The sequence below is a fragment of the Gobio gobio genome, assembly GCF_949357685.1.
Source record: "Gobio gobio genome assembly, chromosome: 16".
NCBI lineage: Eukaryota > Metazoa > Chordata > Actinopteri > Cypriniformes > Gobionidae > Gobio > Gobio gobio.
Window position 1 is genome coordinate 10,420,867 of NC_137109.1, and position 25,338 is coordinate 10,446,204.

At 39.5% G+C, this 25,338-nt stretch overlaps 4 protein-coding genes and 1 long non-coding RNA gene across 16 annotated transcripts in view; 1 reads left to right on the plus strand and 4 right to left on the minus strand.

The window, feature by feature from the left end:
* The window catches only part of LOC307140223 (protocadherin gamma-A11-like), a gene marked incomplete at its 5' end in the record, with an annotated part of 277,967 nt that overhangs the window by 124,218 nt on the left and 128,411 nt on the right, over positions 1-25,338 (minus strand). The window lies entirely within an intron of this gene.
* On the minus strand, positions 267-14,649 carry LOC307139475 (uncharacterized protein; the record flags this gene model as incomplete). Its single annotated transcript, XM_079838475.1, has 4 exons — positions 267-287; positions 1,244-3,568; positions 5,265-5,798; positions 12,784-14,649. The coding sequence occupies 4 exons, from the start codon at positions 14,647-14,649 to the stop codon at positions 267-269; spliced, it is 4,746 nt and encodes a 1,581-aa protein (XP_079694601.1).
* Positions 1,392-3,643, minus strand: LOC307139477 (protocadherin gamma-A11-like; the record flags this gene model as incomplete). Its single annotated transcript, XM_079838476.1, is given in 2 exon segments — positions 1,392-1,423; positions 1,426-3,643. Coding segments are annotated over 2 exon segments (2,250 nt in total).
* LOC307140240 lies at positions 7,113-12,259 on the plus strand. The gene is made up of 4 exons (XR_013818218.1): positions 7,113-7,223; positions 8,002-8,051; positions 9,480-9,584; positions 12,165-12,259. It is a non-coding gene; the product is annotated as an uncharacterized lncRNA (long non-coding RNA).
* On the minus strand, positions 23,634-25,321 carry LOC307139478 (protocadherin gamma-A8-like; the record flags this gene model as incomplete). Its single annotated transcript, XM_079838477.1, is given in 2 exon segments — positions 23,634-23,665; positions 23,668-25,321. Coding segments are annotated over 2 exon segments (1,686 nt in total).

Consider the following 25,338-nt stretch of genomic DNA (forward strand, 5'->3'; position numbering starts at 1 on the left):
AGATCACGGGATGAAGAATAAAGCAGAAAACAACTAAATCAGTCCAAACAACTGGAGGAAATCATGTATGTGTCCAAAGTGAAAAGAACAAGAAGAGTATATCAATCCAAGAGAAGGATATTAAATACAGTATCTCCGCGTTGTGCCTTCTCTCTCCTCTTCAGACTGCGCTCTCAGCTTCTCTCTCTCTCTAATAATATGGAGATGATGGGGGTGGAACTGCAGCAGATCTGCTCTCTAAACTGACATATTGACCAACAGCGGCACTATGAGTCCAGTTTGATGAACTACAGAAAATGTAAAATTAATAAACCTTTATCTCAATGACTGACGTGTCCGAGAAAAGCAGTTTACTAAACAAAGTTCTAAAGTATGAAAAGTCCTTATTAATAAATGTCTATGAAATGCAAAGATTGTATGAGTTTGAAAAATATGGAAGTAGGAAATTGGGCAAATAAATAAATAAATACATTTTCTGATTGTTCAAGGTTTGCTAAGGCAATATCAGTATGCCAACAATGATCAGACAGACATGGAGAAATACCTTAAATACAATAACACACATAAGTAAGAGCCAATCAGTAATGAAACAGTATATAGTTTAACTTTTGAACAGGAGGACAGACCAATAAGATGTTAAAATCTCAAACAGATGATCTGCTGTAAAGAGATGTAGCAGAATATATGAGGTAAATGACGCGGCGCCGCGATTCAGGACCATGGTCAGGGGCAGCAAAAGCAAACGCTGAATAGAGTTTCTCACTTCTTGAAAAAAAAACTAGTGAAAATCACACAAGAAGAAAATTTTAAATGGCACGAACTGTTAATGCCACATGTTATTAATGTTAACAATGTACAGTAGGACTTAAACTGAAAATAGAATGTCAAAATTAAAAGAATAAAATAATGAATCCACTGAACACAAAGGAAAAATGAATAAAGAAAATCATTTATAAGACGAAAAATAGCCTTCGTTTTTGTCACGGCTGTACAGGAAATATGAACTACATATATGTAAAACAAAACAAAACAAAAAAGTTTACCAGACTAGAATTAACGCATGAAAATACAACACCAGATGATCCGTACCATGTTCAGCTATATTTAAACAAATTCTTAAAAATGCAGATATACTTCATTTCAGAAAACCAGTCAGCGACCGGATCAACAGTTAAAGCAAACATGTTCAATAATGAGAAACGTTTTAAAATATCACATAAATTATTTATAAAATAATTCTCACCTGATCACCACAATCATCAAAGTTCAGTCTCTCCCTTTGCGCATGCGTGAGTGTCTGTGTCCCACTGGTGTCCAGACTAATGATGCTCTCACTGCAAGGTCTGACGTATTTCAGATCACTCTTTCTGGAGTCAGTGGTTCTGCAAACCTCATAATTGTACACGTGCTGTAAAGTTCCTGTGCCGCCTACGTCTGCGTAAAGAGGCGGATAATACGGAATAACCGGAAGATTCGCTCCAGATTTATAAAACATCCGCTCGCGTCTCCATCTGTAGCATTTGACTGACAGTATGGCAATGATAGACACGATAAAGAGAAATGAAACCACAGCCAAGGCCAAGACTAGATAGAAAGTCAGGTTGTCGTTGTATTCCTTGTCGTGCGTAAAGTCAGTGAACTCCGAGAGCACTTCAGGGAAGCTGTCCGCCACCGCCACGTTAACATTGACTGTAGCTGATCGAGAGGGCTGGCCGTTGTCCTCCACTACAACAGTGAGTCTTTGTTTGACAGCATCTTTATCTGTCACTTGGCGTACAGTTCTTATTTCTCCATTCTGTAAGCCCACTTCAAACAGCGCCCTGTCTGTGGCTTTCTGCAGTTTATATGAGAGCCAGGCATTCTGTCCAGAGTCCACATCAACAGCCACCACTTTAGTCACCAGATAACCCACATCTGCCGAACGAGGCACTATTTCAGCCACCACAGAAGCGCCTGACTGGACCGGATACAGAACCTGAGGCGCGTTGTCATTCTGGTCCTGGATGATTATTTTCACGCTCGCGTTGCTGCTGAGAGGAGGAGAGCCTCCGTCCTGCGCTTTTACGCGGAACTGGAAATCTTTGATCTGCTCGTAATCGAAAGATCGCACTGCATGTATGACTCCACTATCAGCACTAACGGACACTAACGAGGACACGGGCACTCCGTTAACCGACGAGTCCTCCAGTATGTAAGACACACGGGCATTCTGGTTAAAATCTGCGTCTCTGGCTCTGACTGTGAATATGGAAAGACCCGGTGTGTTGTTTTCTTGAACAGAAGCCTCATATGAGCTCTTCTCAAAGACGGGCGCGTTATCATTCACATCTGATATCTGTAAGGAGAGAGTGACGCTGCTGGAGAGAGAGGGCACGCCCTCATCAGCGCACGTCACACTGATGTTATACTCAGACTCTCTCTCTCGGTCTAAATCACTGTCTGTCACTAAACTGAAGAAATTATTATTAGTTGATTTCAGAGAAAATGGGATATTTTCACTAATAGAACACTGAACTTTCCCATTTTCTCCTGAATCAGGATCCTGAACATTTATCATAATAACCACCGTGTCAGAAGGAGAATTTTCCGCTATTACGTTTGTTTTGGACATAATATTTATCACTGGCTTATTATCATTGATATCAATGACGTCAACTATGATTTTACAGGAATCAGTGAGACCACCGTGATCACTGGCCTGAACGCGTATCTCGTAATTGCGAGCTTTTTCAAAATCTATTATTCCGACCACCGTAACCTGCCCGTTATCTTCATTTATGTCAAATAATTGCTGAGCATCATCTTCTATATTTGCAATAGAATACTCTATCTTACTATTTACACCCTCATCGGCGTCAGTTGCGCTCACTGTTGACACAATAGTGTCTTTTGGCGCATTCTCGGTTACAGTCGCTTTATACACTGACTGCGAGAAAACAGGAGCATTGTCGTTGACGTCTAAAACAGTAATGTGAATCTCTATACTGCCAGACAACTGAGGATCTCCTCCATCAACAGCTGTGAGCACTAATTTTATATCATGCTGTTTTTCACGATCTAATGGCTTTTGTAGAACCATTTCGACATTTTTCCCATCTCCAGGTTGATTTTTAAATTTAAGATTGAAATTATCAGTTGGTTTTAGCATATAGCTCTGAAGGCCATTGGTTCCCACATCGAGATCTATAGCAGGTTCTAACATAAATTTAGACCCCAAAATGGCTGATTCGCTGATTCTAAAAATAATCTTACTCTTTTTAAAACTGGGCGTGTTGTCATTAATATCTACTATTTCAATGGTAACGCTAAAAAATTCCATCGGGTTTTCCAGAATAATCTGTAAATGCAGCGCGCAAGGCGTTGTCTGTCCGCACAGCGCCTCTCGGTCTATTCTCTCTTTGATAAGGAGGACTCCTCTTTCTTTATTCAGCTCGATGTATTCCGCGCTGTCTCCTGTATAAATACGCGCTTTACCCGATTTCAGTCTCTTTAAATCTAAACCCAAATCCTGCGCTATGTTCCCGACTAAAGAGCCTTTCGCCATTTCTTCAGGAATGGAGTAACTGACCTGCCCGAGAGCTGAACTGAGAGAGAGAAAGCAAATAAACAGCAGTACTTGCCGCGCCATTGTTCTGTCCGACATTTTGCAGAAGATCACGGGATGAAGAATAAAGAAGAAAACAACTAAATCAGTCCAAACAACTGGAGGAATTCACATATATGTCCAAAGTGAAAAGAACAAGAAGAGTATATCAATCCAAGAGAAGGATATTAAATACAGTATCTCCGCGTTGTGCCTTCTCTCTCCTCTTCAGACTGCGCTCTCAGCTTCTCTCTCTCTCTAATAATATGGAGATGATGGGGGTGGAACTGCAGCAGATCTGCTCTCTAAACTGACATATTGACCAACAGCGGCACTATGAGTCCAGTCTGATGAACTACAGAACATTTAAAATGTATGAACCTTTATCTCAGTGTTAGACAGGTCTGAGAAAGCAATTTAGTAAAAGTTATGAAGTATAAAAAAAACAATAAAAAAAAAACAATGAGCATAACAATACAAGTATCTGTAAAATAAAATAATTGTATAAGTCTGTGTTAATAATTAAGAAAAAACACTGAGCGAACAAGAATTTATTAATTTGTTTCAATATTTTGATCAGAGACACAGGGATAAATATCTAAAATACAACTATGCATAACACATATCTAGATACGACTAAAATAATGTAGTTTAACTTTTTAAAAGGAGGACAGACGATAACCAGATGGAAATCTCAAAATGATGGTGTACTGTAAAGAGATGCCACAGGATACATGACGTGACCGCGTCTCACTGTATTTCAGGACCATGGCCAGGGAAACTGACCAGAGTTTTTCACTTTATGACAAAGACGAGCAAAAGTCTTGCTGTTTTCTTGCAAGCAAAAGCAGAGGCAGGTATAGTGTGCTATAAAAAGTGGAATTAAAACTTAAATTCAAGAGGGAAAGGATATATATATATCTGTAAGGCATATACGCATAAATGATTAAATAAAGCAAGCAATCCGTACATTTTTCTTGTCTGTACAAAAAGTGATGACATGAATTCATGTCGAAATACACAAGGACTCAAATAATAGAGAAGAATGATTTGACCAATATAACTGCAGAAAACTACAAAAGTTGAGCAAAATTGTTACGGTTTGTGTCTCGTGTTTTCTTCTCCTTGTAATGACGTCATGACTCTGTTTTTTTTTCTCTGTGTCTGAGCTCCTTATTAGGTCCGCACCTGTGTGTCATTATACACCTGCACCTCGTTGGAGTCGTTTTGGATCCACTATAATAAAGGCACTGAAGCGGAGCATGGCAGGAGAGAGGAGAACCAGCAAACAAGCTTTTCATTTTCTTTTGATTTAGTTAAATTACTTTGTTGTTCGTCTTGTTAATATTTGTTACCTTCATATTATTTGAAGTGAAGTATGTTTCTGTGTCTGTGATACGTGTTTCGTGAGTTTCTATATGTTCGTGAGTATAATAAATGTTAATGCAGTGTACTCATGTTTCACGTGTCCTTCTTTATGTTGCGAAACCCTTACGTAGCCACTTTTAACAAAAGGGTTCGTAACAAAAATAAACTATAAGTATTAAAAAAAAGCACAATAGCAGAAACGATTATTTTAAGAAAACTATTAAGTGACTGCGTCAACAGTTCAAGCAAACATGTTCAATCATTAGAAACGTTTTAAAATACCACATAAATTAGTTATAAAAATAATTCTCACCTGATCACCACAATCATCAAAGTTCAGTCTCTCCCTTTGCGCATGCGTCAGTGTCTGTGTCCCACTGGTGTCCAGACTAATGATGCTCTCACTGCAAGGTCTGACGTATTTCAGATCACTCTTTCTGGAGTCAGTGGTTCTGCAAACCTCATAATTGTACACGTGCTGTAAAGTTCCTGTGCCGCCTACGTCTGCGTAAAGAGGCGGATAATACGGAATAACTGGAAGATTCGCTCCAGATTTATAAAACATCCGCTCGCGTCTCCATCTGTAGCATTTGACTGATAGTATGGCAATGATAGACACGATAAAGAGAAATGAAACCACAGCCAAGGCCAAGACTAGATAGAAAGTCAGGTTGTCGTTGTATTCCCTGTCGTGCGTAAAGTCAGTGAACTCCGAGAGCACTTCAGGGAAGCTGTCCGCCACCGCCACGTTAACATTGACTGTAGCTGATCGAGAGGGCTGGCCGTTGTCCTCCACTACAACAGTGAGTCTTTGTTTGACAGCATCTTTATCTGTCACTTGGCGTACACTGTTAGACTTTACCGCAATTTTACAGTTACTTACCGCAAAAAAGCCCAGTAAAATACCATTTATATTATTTACGGTTAGCTACTGTAATATGCACTGCATTGTGGGTATTTTTAATGAAATTTACAGTAACTTACTGTATATGGGAATTTGCAGTATTTTACTGTTTACGTAAAAGCAGTAGTGCTACTGTAAACAAAGAATACACACAAACACACACACACACTGGATGTTTAAAAGTTAAATAAAAACATGTGGATGGAAGGATGTAAAATTAGTTCTTTGTGGGAGACAAAGAAGTAATTTTTATATTTAGTATTTTCTCCTACCCTTTTCACATTTTCGGGTTTCTCAGAGCGGAAGTCGTCATAGTTGGGTTAAATTTTATAGCGGTGAATGAGAGAATACAATAATTATATATTTTTTGTGTGCCCATTTGCTCAAATAGCAAAAGAAAAACTCCACAATAGTGATTTCACAACTTTCAAAAAGAGGAAAAAATAGAGTATAGAATAAATAGAGTAAAGTATTAGTGTTATAAATGTATTTCGAATTCGCCTCATAGGAGGAGCTTCTGCCAGCGGCTCGTCTTGTTGAGAAATGACTGACATGGGCTGTGTTTACACGTCTTTTTGTGTTAAAACTGTTAATGTGTGACAAAACGTAGTTTTAAGACTTTTTTAGTCGGTAATGTAGTTGTTTAAAGCTCAAATCTGTGGTTTATTTATAAGAAGAGTGCCTATTTTAACATTTTATCTGGTGTTTTCGGAGATGTGAGCTCCAGTGAGTCAGCGGCGTTCAGCGCTTGTTTACCCGGCGAGAGTAGACTTTCCTCGGCTAACGTTAGCCCTTCTGACGTCTGCCGCTGGCTCTGATGTCTCTGTGGCGTCTCCAGCTATAATTAGTCTTGTGGAGATTTAACGGCCCATATTTGCTCTCATGGATCTATAATTTGTTCCCTGGCAAATCGTTTAGGCTGAGGGCAAAGTGAAGTTTCATTACTTGTTTATTTTTCGGCTATAACTGTACGTTGCAAAATAAAATGACGGATCATGAGATATAAAATGCTAACGGTAGGCTACACACACACACACACACACACACACACACACACACACACACACACACACACACACACACACACACACACACCTACTGTTAGCATTTTATATCTCATGATCCGTAATTTTATTTTATTTAATATTATTTTAATGCCAGAGTAATACCAGTACAAGTGTGGTGATATAAATGTAATTTTTAAATGTTTAAAAAATATATTTATAAACTTTGCTTACACCTCACACAATTTAAATTGTTTACTCGCGTGCCAAGCCCGCGCAAATGAGGTTTGTGTCGAGTGCGCGCATAACGGACGTCCCTGCCTGTGGATCGGATCGCCAGACACCAGCTGCGAGCTTTCCTGAGGTAAGAAGTTTTTATTTGACAAATTTATCACAAATGTCTTTGATACTTTTAAAACGTAAACCAATATCCATTAAATATAGCTACATATATGAAGAAAGTAAATAATAATATCGAATTGCTATTACTATATGACAGTCTCGGGGAACTGTTCATTTTCCTCAAGAACCGCTTTCATAACCCATTAAATTTGCATACAATTGACTAACTGTTACCTGCATTGTACATTATGTACCAAATGTTGTATTTACGCGAACAATGGTTTCCGTCTTTTCACGGCCAGTTATAGTTACATATTTTCGTTGACAGTTAAATGTGTGTGACGCCATTTGAAGTAACGTTAGCGGTGTCAAAGGCTCTCTCTCTCTCTCTCTCTCTCTCTCTCTCTCTCTCTCTCTCTCTCTCTCTCTCTCTCTCTCTCTCTCTCTCTCTCTCTCTCTTTCTCTTTCTCTCTCTCTCTCTCTCTCGAAAATAGAACATTTACGCCAGTGTATACACCAGAGGATTAATATATATTCAAGTAAAATAATAATTAGTTCAAGTATGTTCATTGTGGCTTCTTATTTATTATATTATTTCATATTAATTCATTTTTACATGCCACTGAAGGCTCTATTATTGTCTTCTCTCTTTTTTCAGTGTTGATAGTCATTTGATTGTGTAAGTGGTCAATCTAGCAGTCATCCTATATCTGTGAATTATCATGTGCATAACATTTAGGCACCATTATAGTCAATAAACATTAATGAAAATTTCTTCTTTTTCTCTCTTGTGTCAACAGGAGCTAACAACACCCCAGAAAGAGCCACAGCACTGAGCATCTTTGGCTTTGTAAGTATATATTTTGACTAACATTATGTGATTAACGTCTTTTAATGCATAACATTTTATTATTTCAAAAATACTTGTTGCCTGCATTTCCTACTTGGCATCTATTTGTTATCTTGTTGTGACTGTTTAGTCTCATGTGGGATATGTCACTGCATAACATGACAAAGTAATTAAAAATGATTCATTGTATGCACTTAAAAATTTGTGTAACACTTTACAATACGGTTCATTAGTTAACTACATTAATTAACATTAACTAATAATGAACTGCACTTATAAAGCATTTATTTATCTTTGTTAATGTTAATTTCAACATTTACTAATGCATTATTAAAATCTTGCTAACATTAGTTAATGCACTGTGAACTAATATGAACAGCTGGATTTTTATGAACTAACGTTAACAAAGATTAACTAATGCTGAACAGAGGTGTTGTTCATGGTTAGTTCATGTTAACTAATGCATTAGAGGGTTAGTTCACCCAAAAATGAAAATTCTGTCATTAATTACTCACCCTCATGTCGTTCGACACCCGTAAGACCTCCGTTCATCTTCAGACACAAATGAAGATATTTTAGTGTAAAGCTGATGGCTGAGAAAGGCTTCAGATTGGCCCCCATTGGCATTCAGTACATTGACACTTCCAAGATCCATGAAAGGCACTTAAAACGTTGTTACAAAGTCCATCTCACCACAGTGGCTCTACAATAATTTTACGATGTGACGACAATAGTTTTTGTGCGCAAAAAAAAATCTAAATAACACCTTTATCCAACTTGTTCTCGACTTCCGTGTGTGCCTCCACGACGCATGCGCGAGAATATGACGCAGATCCGGCGTTCGGGAATCCATGAAATGCACACTTAAGCCCCATTTTGAGCACTACGCCGAGACCTAAAGCACGATCAATGTAGAATTCAACAGCTTAGACACGCGCGTCTTACTCTGCTCGTAAACAAATCTCTTCTGGGTCATATGTCCGAACGCCGAATCTGCGTCATATTCTCGCGCATACGTCGTGGAGGCACACACGGAAGACAAGAACAAGTTGGATAAAGATGTTATTTAGATTTTTTTTTGCGCACAAAAACTATTGTCGTCACATCGTAAAATTATTGTAGAGTCACTGTGGTGAGATAGACTTTGTAAAGACGTTTTAAGTGCCTTTCATGGATATTGGAAGTGTCAATGTACTGAATGCCAATGGAGGCCTATCTGAAGCCTTTCTCAGCATCAGCTTTCAACTAAAATATCTTCATTTGTGTTCCGAATATGAACGGAGGTCTTACGGGTGTCCAACGACATGAGGGTGAGTAATTAATGACAGAATTTTCATTTTTGGGTGAACTAACCCTTTAACTAATGTTAACTAATACAACCTTATTGTAAAGTGTTACCAAAATATGTATACATTATTTTATATGCAGATCATATCCAACCAGTGACCAGAAAACAGAGAGACTGAGGAATAGACGGAGAAACGGACAAAGCTGGACTACAACTAAAACCTGAACTAAAAACTAATCATGCAAGTATGTACAGGTGCAAGTATTTAATTATTTGCAATTTCTGAGAGACTTTTATCTTTTCATTTTCAGCCAACCTCGTCTTATGCTGCCTTCATGTGCTAGAAATTTCCTACTTCCCACTTCTGAAGTTGTGATTACGAGCTCATCACATTCAGATTTTGACTTGAGAGGGCGTTCATGTCCAATTTTTTAACTAGGAAACTAGTTCAGTAATTCCTATAGCACGTGAAGGCAGCATAAGATGTCAGTTGAGCAGGAGGTGACGTTTGCCTACCACACCACAGGTGATATAAAGTATATCATATCATGAAATTGCTCTTATAGTCAGGGTGTCCGCGGGGTTGTAAAAGGTAGTAAATGAAATTAGCCAAAATTAAGGGCATTAAAAAGTAGTAAAAAGTACTAAACGTCATCTAACGAGGTATTACATTTTCGAGTCAAATTTTTTTTAGATAAATTTGTCAATTTGGCCTTTTTTTTCTAAAATTTGCGTGGATTTATTTATATGTTTAGAGTAGGACCTGCGCGATATCGTGTGAGGTGGTGTTCGTTCGCGCGCGCTGAAACAAACTGGGTCCGCGGCTGGCTTGCTGACAAACATGTACGCGAGCTCGCTTCCATTCAGTAATTAAAGCATGGGGAAATGCAAGTTTTCGGACCTCTGGCTGGAGGACTCACGATTTAAAGACTGGCTTAGGCCAGTAGTTTGCAACAGCCGCAAGGCTTATTGCCACGTCTGCAAGAAGACAATTAATATAACCTGGGTGGGGGTGAATGGCGTCAAATCGCATATGTAATCAAATAGCCACCAAGCTAGGATGCGCGGACGTAGCGAGCAGCTTCCCATACCAATGTTCTGCGCTACAGATGCATCAACGACCTCAACCTCCACTGCTTAGCCCTCAACCCCGACTGCTCTCCCGATTCAAACCACTGCCAGTAGCCTAACGTTAGTCTAGCAGCATCATCAACAGGTGCGTGACAGACGTCAGACAGCAGACGCTATGCCCTATCACCACCGCTACATTGCGAGCTGAGGTGCTGTGGTGTTTAGACCTTGCAACTAAACACCACTCTTTCAATTTGAATCTATGGCATTGAAGAGCTGTTTCGAAATATGCAAGTTGCTTAAAGCTTGGCATACACTGTGCGATTTCTGTGCGATTTCAGCAAGGTTATCTACTCACACTGTACGAGTAGATCGCATGCGATGTAAAGCCAAAGCTCACGGTTTATATGCTCACACCATGGCTCGGATCGTCGAGCGCGACTTGTCTGCTCACTGTATGAGTGAAGATTTAGCATTTACTATTTATGTATATAAATGATTATTATTATTATTAGGGTAGGCCTACTTTTATTATTAAATTGATAATACATTTAATTTGCCCCCGTGATAATTTCATAATGCATCAATGCACAACCGACATGTTGCATAATAAAAGAATAGATATATTAGCTTACTCCTCATTATTTAAATACATTTTGCACAATTAAACAAGGAATTATAGGCCTATAATTAAAATGATTATCAGTCTATAATATGTCAGAACACTACAATAATATCAGTATTATCAGAAAGTAAGAGCAGCTTTATTTAAAAAAAAACTTGTTTAACACGAAATGGGCCTATACTTCTCTTCTAATTTGTTTCACAATATGGGCCAAAAGAGAAATATTAAGAATATAAATTCAGACAGTTATAGGCTATACGTTATCAGCATATGTTAAAGCAGATTTATATAAATAACGAGATATCTCTTGTCTCTGTGAGAATATGCGCCGAAAGCTTGTCAGATTTTACGTTCACTTTCAGTAGTGAATAATTGACCAGGTTTGAGACTTCACCGACTCTCGCACACATTACGTTTTTGTGTGATATCCACTGACTGGCCTTCATGATTTAAAACGAAAAAGAAAAAAAATCTGTATTGCGCCGTGAAAATTGCTCTGTACACTGCATGAACTATGAAGAAGATGTCTCCTTCCTCTTCTGTCTTTATTTCTATTCTCATCTCTTTGGGCAGTTGATGTTAAGTTATAATGACCTCGTTACATTGTGATGCAATATGTTATTCCATTTGGAAAGATATTTCATTTACACTACTATAGTTGCAGCTTGAAGTCGCGCTGGTATTAAAAAATATTTTGAAGGTATTAAAAAAGGTAGTAAAAGGTATTAAATTCAACTTAAGAAGTTCTGTATATACCCTGATAGTGTATGGAATGCTTTTTAAAGAAAATTTGCGGGGGGGGGGGGGGGGGGGGAAATGTTTAGATGAAGTAATGGAGATGGTGTGAACATGGCCTTTACATGTTCCAGCGTGAGCTGGAGGGAGGTGTCTTCCGTCAGCAGCTTGCTTTCTGATTGGGTATTGTTGCGTTTCACGTGATAATCTCCAGAGCGCGCACGCTTGTCCTCGGGAAAGAGATATATAATATAAGTATAACTATGAATAATAATAATATAACAAGTATAACTATGAATAACTGCTGTTGCACAAGTTGTTACCTCATCTGTCCATGAACAAATTTAGATGAGATAAACCATTTCTCACACATTGTTCCTCTGTTTTGTTTCAGATCAGCCATCAGTAGTTTACCAGTAGGGAGGCCAGCCAAGACCAGCTGGGGTATTTTGTTCATACTTTTTGTTGCCATATCGTCATGATCTCTGCTTTGATTTGTTGTAATGAATTCAGTTCTCTATTTTTTTTCTGTTTTTTGTAATTGATTGTGACGGTGAATAAAAAATATACTGATGTACATGGACTCAAGTCTCTTATTTGGAATTTATTAAATGTATTATTTGTTTTATTGCATTCATGTAAAATATTCAAAATAAAGTAATAACATATTAACATATGCATATTTTGTAAAATAAAAAGTAAAATAAATTACAGTAAAATTACTGTAAAAATTATTATACTGTAAAAATAAATTGCGGTAAGGGCATCATACTGTAAAATTAAATTGCGGTAAGGGCATCATACTGTAAAATTAAATTACGGTAAGGGCATCATACTGTAAAATTAAATTACGGTAAGGGCATCATACTGTAAAATTAAATTACGGTAAGGGCATCATACTGTAAAACACATTTACAGGTAAGCTACTGTAAAGGGGCAATTACAGTAACTTACTGGCAATAGTGCTGCCAGTAAGTTACCGCAAAAATACAATAAAATGTCTAACAGTGTACAGTTCTTATTTCTCCATTCTGTAAGCCCACTTCAAACAGCGCCCTGTCTGTGGCTTTCTGCAGTTTATATGAGAGCCAGGCATTCTGTCCAGAGTCCACATCAACAGCCACCACTTTAGTCACCAGGTAACCCACATCTGCCGAACGAGGCACTATTTCAGCCACCACAGAAGCGCCTGACTGGACCGGATACAGAACCTGAGGCGCGTTGTCATTCTGGTCCTGGATGATTATTTTCACGCTCGCGTTGCTGCTGAGAGGAGGAGAGCCTCCGTCCTGCGCTTTTACGCGGAACTGGAAATCTTTGATCTGCTCGTAATCGAAAGATCGCACTGCATGTATGACTCCACTATCAGCACTAACGGACACTAACGAGGACACGGGCACTCCGTTAACCGACGAGTCCTCCAGTATGTAAGACACACGGGCATTCTGGTTAAAATCTGCGTCTCTGGCTCTGACTGTGAATATGGAAAGACCCGGTGTGTTGTTTTCTTGAACAGAAGCCTCATATGAGCTCTTCTCAAAGACGGGCGCGTTATCATTCACATCTGATATCTGTAAGGAGAGAGTGACGCTGCTGGAGAGAGAGGGCACGCCCTCATCAGCGCACGTCACACTGATGTTATACTCAGACTCTCGCTCTCGATCTAAATCACTGTCTGTCACTAAACTGAAGAAATTATTATTAGTTGATTTCAGAGAAAATGGGATATTTTCACTAATAGAACATTGAACTTTCCCATTTTCTCCTGAATCAGGATCCTGAACATTGACCATAATAACCACCGTGTCAGAAGGAGAATTTTCCGCTATCACGTTTGTTTTGGACATAATATTTATCACTGGCTTATTATCATTGATATCAATGACGTCAACTATGATTTTACAGGAATCCGTCAGACCACCGTGATCACTGGCCTGAACGCGTATCTCGTAATTGCGAGCTTTTTCAAAATCTATTATTCCGACCACGCTAACTTGGCCATTATCTTTATTTATGCTAAATAACTGACGCACGTTATCTTGCATGTTAGTAATGGAATACTCTATCTTACTATTTACACCCTCATCGGCGTCAGTTGCGCTCACTGTTGACACAATAGTGTCTTTTCGCGCATTCTCGGTTACAGTCGCTTTATACACTGACTGCGAGAAAACAGGAGCATTGTCGTTGACGTCTAAAACAGTAATGTGAATCTCTATACTGCCAGACAACTGAGGATCTCCTCCATCAACAGCTGTGAGCACTAATTTTATATCATGCTGTTTTTCACGATCTAAAGGCTTTTGTAGAACCATTTCGACATTTTGTGCGCCTCCGTGTTGATTTTTAAATTTAAGATTGAAATTATCAGTTGGTTTTAGCATATAGCTCTGAAGGCCATTGATTCCCACATCGAGATCTATAGCAGGTTCTAACGTAAATTTTGACTCTAAAATGGCTGATTCGCTGATTCTGAAATGAATCCTACCCTTTTCAAAACTGGGAATGTTGTCATTAATATCTACTATTTCAATGGTAACGCTAAAAAATTCCATCGGGTTTTCCAGTATAATCTGTAAATGCAGCGCGCAAGGCGTTGTCTGTCCGCACAGCGCCTCTCGGTCTATTCTCTCTTTGATAAGGAGGACTCCTCTTTCTTTATTCAGCTCGATGTATTCCGCGCTGTCTCCTGTATAAATACGCGCTTTACCCGATTTCAGTCTCTTTAAATCTAAACCCAAATCCTGCGCTATGTTCCCGACTAAAGAGCCTTTCGCCATTTCTTCAGGAATGGAGTAACTGACCTGCCCGAGAGCTGAACTGAGAGAGAGAAAGCAAATAAACAGCAGTACTTGCCGCGCCATTGTTCTGTCCGACATTTTGCAGAAGATCACGGGATGAAGAATAAAGCAGAAAACAACTAAATCAGTCCAAACAACTGGAGGAAATCATGTATGTGTCCAAAGTGAAAAGAACAAGAAGAGTATATCAATCCAAGAGAAGGATATTAAATACAGTATCTCCGCGTTGTGCCTTCTCTCTCCTCTTCAGACTGCGCTCTCAGCTTCTCTCTCTCTCTAATAATATGGAGATGATGGGGGTGGAACTGCAGCAGATCTGCTCTCTAAACTGACATATTGACCAACAGCGGCACTATGAGTCCAGTTTGATGAACTACAGAAAATGTAAAATTAATAAACCTTTATCTCAATGACTGACGTGTCCGAGAAAAGCAGTTTACTAAACAAAGTTCTAAAGTATGAAAAGTCCTTATTAATAAATGTCTATGAAATGCAAAGATTGTATGAGTTTGAAAAATATGGAAGTAGGAAATTGGGCAAATAAATAAATAAATACATTTTCTGATTGTTCAAGGTTTGCTAAGGCAATATCAGTATGCCAACAATGATCAGACAGACATGGAGAAATACCTTAAATACAATAACACACATAAGTAAGAGCCAATCAGTAATGAAACAGTATATAGTTTAACTTTTGAACAGGAGGACAGACCAATAAGATGTTAAAATCTCAAACAGATGATCTGCTGTAAAGAGATGTAGCAGAATATATGAGGTAAATGACGCGGCGCCGCGATTCAGGACCATGGTCAGGGGCAGCAAAAGCAAACGCTGAATAGAGTTTCTCACTTCTTGAAAAAAAAACTAGTGAAAATCACACAAGAAGAAAATTTTAAATGGCACGAACTGTTAATGCCACATGTTATTAATGTTAACAATGTACAGTAGGACTTAAACTGAAAATAGAATGTCAAAATTAAAAGAATAAAATAATGAATCCACTGAACACAAAGGAAAAATGAATAAAGAAAATCATTTATAAGACGAAAAATAGCCTTCGTTTTTGTCACGGCTGTACAGGAAATATGAACTACATATATGTAAAACAAAACAAAACAAAAAAGTTTACCAGACTAGAATTAACGCATGAAAATACAACACCAGATGATCCGTACCATGTTCAGCTATATTTAAACAAATTCTTAAAAATGCAGATATACTTCATTTCAGAAAACCAGTCAGCGACCGGATCAACAGTTAAAGCAAACATGTTCAATAATGAGAAACGTTTTAAAATATCACATAAATTATTTATAAAATAATTCTCACCTGATCACCACAATCATCAAAGTTCAGTCTCTCCCTTTGCGCATGCGTGAGTGTCTGTGTCCCACTGGTGTCCAGACTAATGATGCTCTCACTGCAAGGTCTGACGTATTTCAGATCACTCTTTCTGGAGTCAGTGGTTCTGCAAACCTCATAATTGTACACGTGCTGTAAAGTTCCTGTGCCGCCTACGTCTGCGTAAAGAGGCGGATAATACGGAATAACCGGAAGATTCGCTCCAGATTTATAAAACATCCGCTCGCGTCTCCATCTGTAGCATTTGACTGACAGTATGGCAATGATAGACACGATAAAGAGAAATGAAACCACAGCCAAGGCCAAGACTAGATAGAAAGTCAGGTTGTCGTTGTATTCCTTGTCGTGCGTAAAGTCAGTGAACTCCGAGAGCACTTCAGGGAAGCTGTCCGCCACCGCCACGTTAACATTGACTGTAGCTGATCGAGAGGGCTGGCCGTTGTCCTCCACTACAACAGTGAGTCTTTGTTTGACAGCATCTTTATCTGTCACTTGGCGTACAGTTCTTATTTCTCCATTCTGTAAGCCCACTTCAAACAGCGCCCTGTCTGTGGCTTTCTGCAGTTTATATGAGAGCCAGGCATTCTGTCCAGAGTCCACATCAACAGCCACCACTTTAGTCACCAGGTAACCCACATCTGCCGAACGAGGCACTATTTCAGCCACCACAGAAGCGCCTGACTGGACCGGATACAGAACCTGAGGCGCGTTGTCATTCTGGTCCTGGATGATTATTTTCACGCTCGCGTTGCTGCTGAGAGGAGGAGAGCCTCCGTCCTGCGCTTTTACGCGGAACTGGAAATCTTTGATCTGCTCGTAATCGAAAGATCGCACTGCATGTATGACTCCACTATCAGCACTAACGGACACTAACGAGGACACGGGCACTCCGTTAACCGACGAGTCCTCCAGTATGTAAGACACACGGGCATTCTGGTTAAAATCTGCGTCTCTGGCTCTGACTGTGAATATGGAAAGACCCGGTGTGTTGTTTTCTTGAACAGAAGCCTCATATGAGCTCTTCTCAAAGACGGGCGCGTTATCATTCACATCTGATATCTGTAAGGAGAGAGTGACGCTGCTGGAGAGAGAGGGCACGCCCTCATCAGCGCACGTCACACTGATGTTATACTCAGACTCTCTCTCTCGGTCTAAATCACTGTCTGTCACTAAACTGAAGAAATTATTATTAGTTGATTTCAGAGAAAATGGGATATTTTCACTAATAGAACACTGAACTTTCCCATTTTCTCCTGAATCAGGATCCTGAACATTTATCATAATAACCACCGTGTCAGAAGGAGAATTTTCCGCTATTACGTTTGTTTTGGACATAATATTTATCACTGGCTTATTATCATTGATATCAATGACGTCAACTATGATTTTACAGGAATCAGTGAGACCACCGTGATCACTGGCCTGAACGCGTATCTCGTAATTGCGAGCTTTTTCAAAATCTATTATTCCGACCACCGTAACCTGCCCGTTATCTTCATTTATGTCAAATAATTGCTGAGCATCATCTTCTATATTTGCAATAGAATACTCTATCTTACTATTTACACCCTCATCGGCGTCAGTTGCGCTCACTGTTGACACAATAGTGTCTTTTGGCGCATTCTCGGTTACAGTCGCTTTATACACTGACTGCGAGAAAACAGGAGCATTGTCGTTGACGTCTAAAACAGTAATGTGAATCTCTATACTGCCAGACAACTGAGGATCTCCTCCATCAACAGCTGTGAGCACTAATTTTATATCATGCTGTTTTTCACGATCTAATGGCTTTTGTAGAACCATTTCGACATTTTTCCCATCTCCAGGTTGATTTTTAAATTTAAGATTGAAATTATCAGTTGGTTTTAGCATATAGCTCTGAAGGCCATTGGTTCCCACATCGAGATCTATAGCAGGTTCTAACATAAATTTAGACCCCAAAATGGCTGATTCGCTGATTCTAAAAATAATCTTACTCTTTTTAAAACTGGGCGTGTTGTCATTAATATCTACTATTTCAATGGTAACGCTAAAAAATTCCATCGGGTTTTCCAGAATAATCTGTAAATGCAGCGCGCAAGGCGTTGTCTGTCCGCACAGCGCCTCTCGGTCTATTCTCTCTTTGATAAGGAGGACTCCTCTTTCTTTATTCAGCTCGATGTATTCCGCGCTGTCTCCTGTATAAATACGCGCTTTACCCGATTTCAGTCTCTTTAAATCTAAACCCAAATCCTGCGCTATGTTCCCGACTAAAGAGCCTTTCGCCATTTCTTCAGGAATGGAGTAACTGACCTGCCCGAGAGCTGAACTGAGAGAGAGAAAGCAAATAAACAGCAGTACTTGCCGCGCCATTGTTCTGTCCGACATTTTGCAGAAGATCACGGGATGAAGAATAAAGCAGAAAACAACTAAATCAGTCCAAACAACTGGAGGAAATCATGTATATGTCCAAAGTGAAAAGAACAAGAAGAGTAAATCAATCCAAGAGAAGGATATTAAATACAGTATCTCCGCGTTGTGCCTTCTCTCTCCTCTTCAGACTGCGCTCTCAGCTTCTCTCTCTCTAATAATATGGAGATGATGGGGGTGGAACTGCAGCAGATCTGCTCTCTAAACTGACATATTGACCAACAGCGGCACTATGAGTCCAGTCTGACGAACTACAGGAAATGTAAAATTAATAAACCTTTATCTCAGTGTCAGACATGTCTGAGGAAAGCAGTTTTTTGACAAAGTTCTAAAGTATATATATATATATATATATATATATATATATATATATATATATATATATATATATATATATATATATATATATATATATATATATATATATATATATATTTAAAAGTCCAAAGCAATAAATATATATGAAATTTAAAAAGTATAGGAGTTTGTATAAATAAAGATTGAAGGGAAACAATAAAAAAAACATTTGGTGTTTGTTCAAAGTTTTATATTTATATCAGAATATGAACACTGAGCCGACCGACAGGGACACATTGCTTAAATACAATTATAATATACACATAAGAAATATTTAATTTAACTTTTGAACAGGAGGACAGAACGAAAAGATGTTAAAAATCTCAAACATATGTTCTGCTGTAAAGAGATGTAGCAGAATATATGAGGTAAATGACGCGCTGTGATTCAGGACCATGGTCAGGGGCAGCAAAAGCAAACGCTGAATAGACTTTCTCACTCTTTGACAAAGACAAGTGAAAATCACCCAAGGATTTTTTTTAAAAAGGCAAACGAACTGTGAATACCACATGTTAATAATGTTAACAATTGTGGCCATTTCAGTAGCAGCGTGACGTTTACTGTAGGACTTCAACTGAAAATAAAATGTCAATAAACTAATAAAAAGGAATAAAAAAATATTTCCACTTAAAATATTGAAGGACAAATTAAAGAAAATTATAAGCTGAAAAAAAACAAGCTCTCATTTTCTTTCATGGAAATATGAACTACATAAGGACAACAACACAAAAAGTTTACCCGACTATATTAAACGGATGGAAATACAACAGCAGATGATTCATACTATTTTCTGCTAACATTATATAAACATTTCTTAGAATTGCAGAGACACTTCGTTTCAGAAAACCAGTCAGCGACCGGATCAACAGTTAAAGCAAACATGTTCAATAATGAGAAACGTTTTAAAATATCACATAAATTAGTTATAAAAATAATTCTCACCTGATCACCACAATCATCAAAGTTCAGTCTCTCCCTTTGCGCATGCGTGAGTGTCTGTGTCCCACTGGTGTCCAGACTAATGATGCTCTCACTGCAAGGTCTGACGTATTTCAGATCACTCTTTCTGGAGTCAGTGGTTCTGCAAACCTCATAATTGTACACGTGCTGTAAAGTTCCTGTGCCGCCTACGTCTGCGTAAAGAGGCGGATAATACGGAATAACTGGAAGATTCGCTCCAGATTTATAAAACATCCGCTCGCGTCTCCATCTGTAGCATTTGACTGACAGTATGGCAATGATAGACACGATAAAGAGAAATGAAACCACAGCCAAAGCCAAGACTAGATAGAAAGTCAGGTTGTCGTTGTATTCCTTGTCGTGCGTAAAGTCAGTGAACTCCGAGAGCACTTCAGGGAAGCTGTCCGCCACCGCCACGTTAACATTGACTGTAGCTGATCGAGAGGGCTGGCCGTTGTCCTCCACTACAACAGTGAGTCTTTGTTTGACAGCATCTTTATCTGTCACTTGGCGAACAGTTCTTATTTCTCCATTCTGTAAGCCCACTTCAAACAGCGCCCTGTCTGTGGCTTTCTGCAGTTTATATGAGAGCCAGGCATTCTGTCCAGAGTCCACATCAACAGCCACCACTTTAGTCACCAGATAACCCACATCTGCCGAACGAGGCACTATTTCAGCCACCACAGAAGCGCCTGACTGGACCGGATACAGAACCTGAGGCGCGTTGTCATTCTGGTCCTGAATGATTATTTTCACGCTCGCGTTGCTGCTGAGAGGAGGAGAGCCTCCGTCCTGCGCTTTTACGCGGAACTGGAAATCTTTGATCTGCTCGTAATCGAAAGATCGCACTGCATTTATGACTCCACTATCAGCACTAACGGACACTAACGAGGACACGGGCACTCCGTTAACCGACGAGTCCTCCAGTATGTAAGACACACGGGCATTCTGGTTAAAATCTGCGTCTCTGGCTCTGACTGTGAATATGGAAAGACCCGGTGTGTTGTTTTCTTGAACAGAAGCCTCATATGAGCTCTTCTCAAAGACGGGCGCGTTATCATTCACATCTGATATCTGTAAGGAGAGAGTGACGCTGCTGGAGAGAGAGGGCACGCCCTCATCAGCGCACGTCACACTGATGTTATACTCAGACTCTCTCTCTCGATCTAAATCGCTGTCTGTCACTAGACTATAAAAACCATCGGGCGATGACTGAATGACAAATGGAACATTTTCATTTAAGTGACAATTAACTTTGCCTCCTTCATTTGAGTCTACGTCTTGAATGTTTAATATTGCAAGAACAGTGCCAGATTTTGAATCCTCTGATATCTGGCCTGACTTTGAAATAATATTAATAGTGGGATTGTTATCGTTTATGTCAATAACGTCAACAATTATCTTACACGAATCCGTGTGACCGCCGTCATCGCGTGCTTGAACATCTATTTGATAATACTTACTTATTTCATAATCTATGCCCCCAGTGAGTTTTACAATGCCAAGATCGGGGTCTATTTCAAAAATGTCTGCCGCTTTGTCGGCAGTACTTGAAATAGAAAACGAGATTCTACCATTCGAACCCTGATCAGCATCAGAAGCACTAACTGTTGTTAAAACTGTGCCTTTAGGCGAGTTTTCAGCTATGCTGGTTTTGTATACGGATTGTGAACACACAGGGGCGTTATCATTCGCATCTAAAACTGTAATGAGTATCTTCATTGTACCGGACATCTGGGGCTCGCCTCCATCAAATGCTGTTAAAAGTAACGAAATTTGATCTTGTTTCTCTCGGTCTAAGGGTGTTTGAAGAACCATTTCTACGGCTTTATTTCCATCGGGGAGGTTTTGAAATTTCAAAACAAAATTATCTGTTGGTTCTATAGAATAACTCTGCAGACCATTTGGACCGACGTCATGATCAATAGCCCTCTCCAATAGAAATCTGGCCCCTGATGAAGACAATTCGTTAATTTCAAATCTCATCTCACTCTTACTAAATATTGGCGCATTGTCATTTATATCTGTAACCTCAACTGTAACGCGGTACAACTGCATCGGGTTTTCCAGAATAATCTGTAAATGCAGCGCGCAAGGCGTTGTCTGTCCGCACAGCGCCTCTCGGTCTATTCTCTCTTTGATAAGGAGGACTCCTCTTTCTTTATTCAGCTCGATGTATTCCGCGCTGTCTCCTGTATAAATACGCGCTTTACCCGATTTCAGTCTCTTTAAATCTAAACCCAAATCCTGCGCTATGTTCCCGACTAAAGAGCCTTTCGCCATTTCTTCAGGAATGGAGTAACTGACCTGCCCGAGAGCTGAACTGAGAGAGAGAAAGCAAATAAACAGCAGTACTTGCCGCGCCATTGTTCTGTCCGACATTTTGCAGAAGATCACGGGATGAAGAATAAAGCAGAAAACAACTAAATCAGTCCAAACAACTGGAGGAAATCATGTATATGTCCAAAGTGAAAAGAACAAGAAGAGTATATCAATTCAAGAGAAGGATATTAAATACAGTATCTCCGCGTTGTGCCTTCTCTCTCCTCTTCAGACTGCGCTCTCAGCTTCTCTCTCTCTCTAATAATATGGAGATGATGGGGGTGGAACTGCAGCAGATCTGCTCTCTAAACTGACATATTGACCAACAGCGGCACTATGAGTCCAGTCTGATGAACTACAGAAACGTGAATACACGTATATGAATACATGCTTTTCTTATTCATATTATTTTTCCAAACATGGAAAAATCGTCAAAAAGCGTGAAAATTAAAACAACAGTATATAATAAAAAACAATAATTTCTAAGTCAAAATGTCTACAGGAACTGATGTAAACTTGGACTGCAATAAATATCACAGAGAATAAATAATGATGTTATGTCTTTAAATTGTCGTGTATACGCAATGATAAAATACATTTAAAATAGAAGAAACATTTTTTTTAATTATGTACAATATAAATTACAACAGAATTTGTTGAAATGTAAACACATTAAAGAATGTATAATACTCTAAGGGGAAAAACGGAAAGTCACAAGTAGGAACTGAAAATATTAGACTGAAAGTATTTCAGCACCATGGCCAGCGAATCACATTTTCTACCAACCTGGTCTCATTATGGAAATGTACCTCTGGCAACGTTTTTGCAAACCGCCTAAATACGTACCAATAAGTACATATCTCTGCAGTTTCAAAGTCAAATGAACACTAGAGGCAGTAAAACAGCAAGCACTTTTTAATCTTTTTTTTTTTTCCATGTAAATGAATACATTTTGGAGTTTGCGTCACTTAATCTGCTCCATATGCTCGGCTTTTTTTATATAATAAGTTTGCTCAGTAGCTCAGCTGGTACAGATTTCTACTTGTAATAATGAAAGCTCAGGTACGAATCCCGTGAAAGACAAGTCATGATAAAAGAGCTCAAAGATGAATTCACACAAGCTAACAAGACATGGTTACTATTGTATTTTTGTCACATTTGCTTTTGTTAACACTATCGGTTAGGTTTAGGGTTTAGTGTAGGTGTACGTTAAAAAAACAATGTCACAAAACGTCAGATTGACGCTCATCTGTTCCGGGAAAAAAACGAAGCTTTTGGCGGCACCCAGTGGACATATCACTTTGAAACTGCAGTGATATGTACATATTGGTACGTATTTTGGGGTTTGCAAAAACGTTGCCAGAGGTACATTTTCGCAATGAGACCAGGCTGTTTTCTACACAAGGGTTAATATTTATATAACAAAGACCGCGGTCAACATTACAATATTCGCATATAAACAAAAACGTGCAACCCTATCAGAGACAAACACATTAAACCTCACCTGATCGTTGAAATCTTGGTTGGTCGGGGTTTCTCTCAACGCATGCGTGAGTGTCTGTGTCCCACTGGTGTCCAGACTAATGATGCTCTCACTGCAAGGTCTGACGTATTTCAGATCACTCTTTCTGGAGTCAGTGGTTCTGCAAACCTCATAATTGTACACGTGCTGTAAAGTTCCTGTGCCGCCTACGTCTGCGTAAAGAGGCGGATAATACGGAATAACTGGAAGATTCGCTCCAGATTTATAAAACATCCGCTCGCGTCTCCATCTGTAGCATTTGACTGACAGTATGGCAATAATAGACACGATAAAGAGAAATGAAACCACGGCCAAGGCCAAGACTAGATAGAAAGTCAGGTTGTCGTTGTATTCCTTGTCGTGCGTAAAGTCAGTGAACTCCGAGAGCACTTCAGGGAAGCTGTCCGCCACCGCCACGTTAACATTGACTGTAGCTGATCGAGAGGGCTGGCCGTTGTCCTCCACTACAACAGTGAGTCTTTGTTTGACAGCATCTTTATCTGTCACTTGGCGTACAGTTCTTATTTCTCCATTCTGTAAGCCCACTTCAAACAGCGCCCTGTCTGTGGCTTTCTGCAGTTTATATGAGAGCCAGGCATTCTGTCCAGAGTCCACATCAACAGCCACCACTTTAGTCACCAGATAACCCACATCTGCCGAACGAGGCACTATTTCAGCCACCACAGAAGCGCCTGACTGGACCGGATACAGAACCTGAGGCGCGTTGTCATTCTGGTCCTGGATGATTATCTTCACGCTCGCGTTGCTGCTGAGAGGAGGAGAGCCTCCGTCCTGCGCTTTTACAACAAAACTAATCTGTTTAATTTGCTCGTAATCAAATGAACGCACTGCGTGTAACACACCGTTCTCCGAGTTTATAGATACGTACGAGGAAATCGGCGCTCCACCAATATGACTATCTTCTAAAAAATATGACACTCTGGCGTTTTGATTCCCATCTAAATCTCTCGCCGTCACATTACATATGGACAATCCTGCTGCGTTATTTTCAGGAAGGAGTGCTGAATAGCTACTTCGTTCAAAAACTGGCGCGTTATCATTGATGTCAGAAACCTTAATGCGTAGTGTCGTTGAGCTCGAGAGTGCAGGTGAACCTGAATCAGTCGCAGTCACTGTTATATTATATTCTGACTCCGTTTCACGATCAAGAAAACCTTCTGTGATCAAATTATAATAGTTAGAGAGGGATGATTTGATGCCAAACGGGAGGTTTTCATTAATATAGCACGTAACCTGTCCATTTCTCCCAGAGTCAGAATCTTTTATATTAACCACTGCAATTGTTGTACCTGGGGGCGCATCCTCTGATACAGGGCTTGAAAGAGACATGAGGATGATTACGGGCGCATTATCATTTACATCCACTACTTCAATTACGAGCTTACTTGTACTCGTCAAACCCCCTTGGTCTGTCGCTTTAACTCTGATTTCAAAACGTTTGTCTTTCTCAAAGTCAATATTTCCTAGAACCGACACCAAACCAGTGTTTTCATTAATGCTAAACACATCTCTCGAATGTTCTTTTAGGTCAGAGAAGGAAAACGTTATATGTCCGTTTGATCCACTATCTGCATCTGTGGCGTTAACGGTAGTAATGTACGTGCCTTTAGGTGCATTCTCTACCACAGATGCCCTATAAACAGTCTGGTTAAACACAGGTGCATTGTCATTCGCATCTAAAACAGTAACATCTATATTAACAGAGCCAGACCTCTGCGGGTTTCCGCCATCTACAGCGATCAGCTTCAGAGATAGATGGGGATGCTCCTCCCGGTCTAACGCTTTATCAAGAACCATTTCGACATACCTACTTC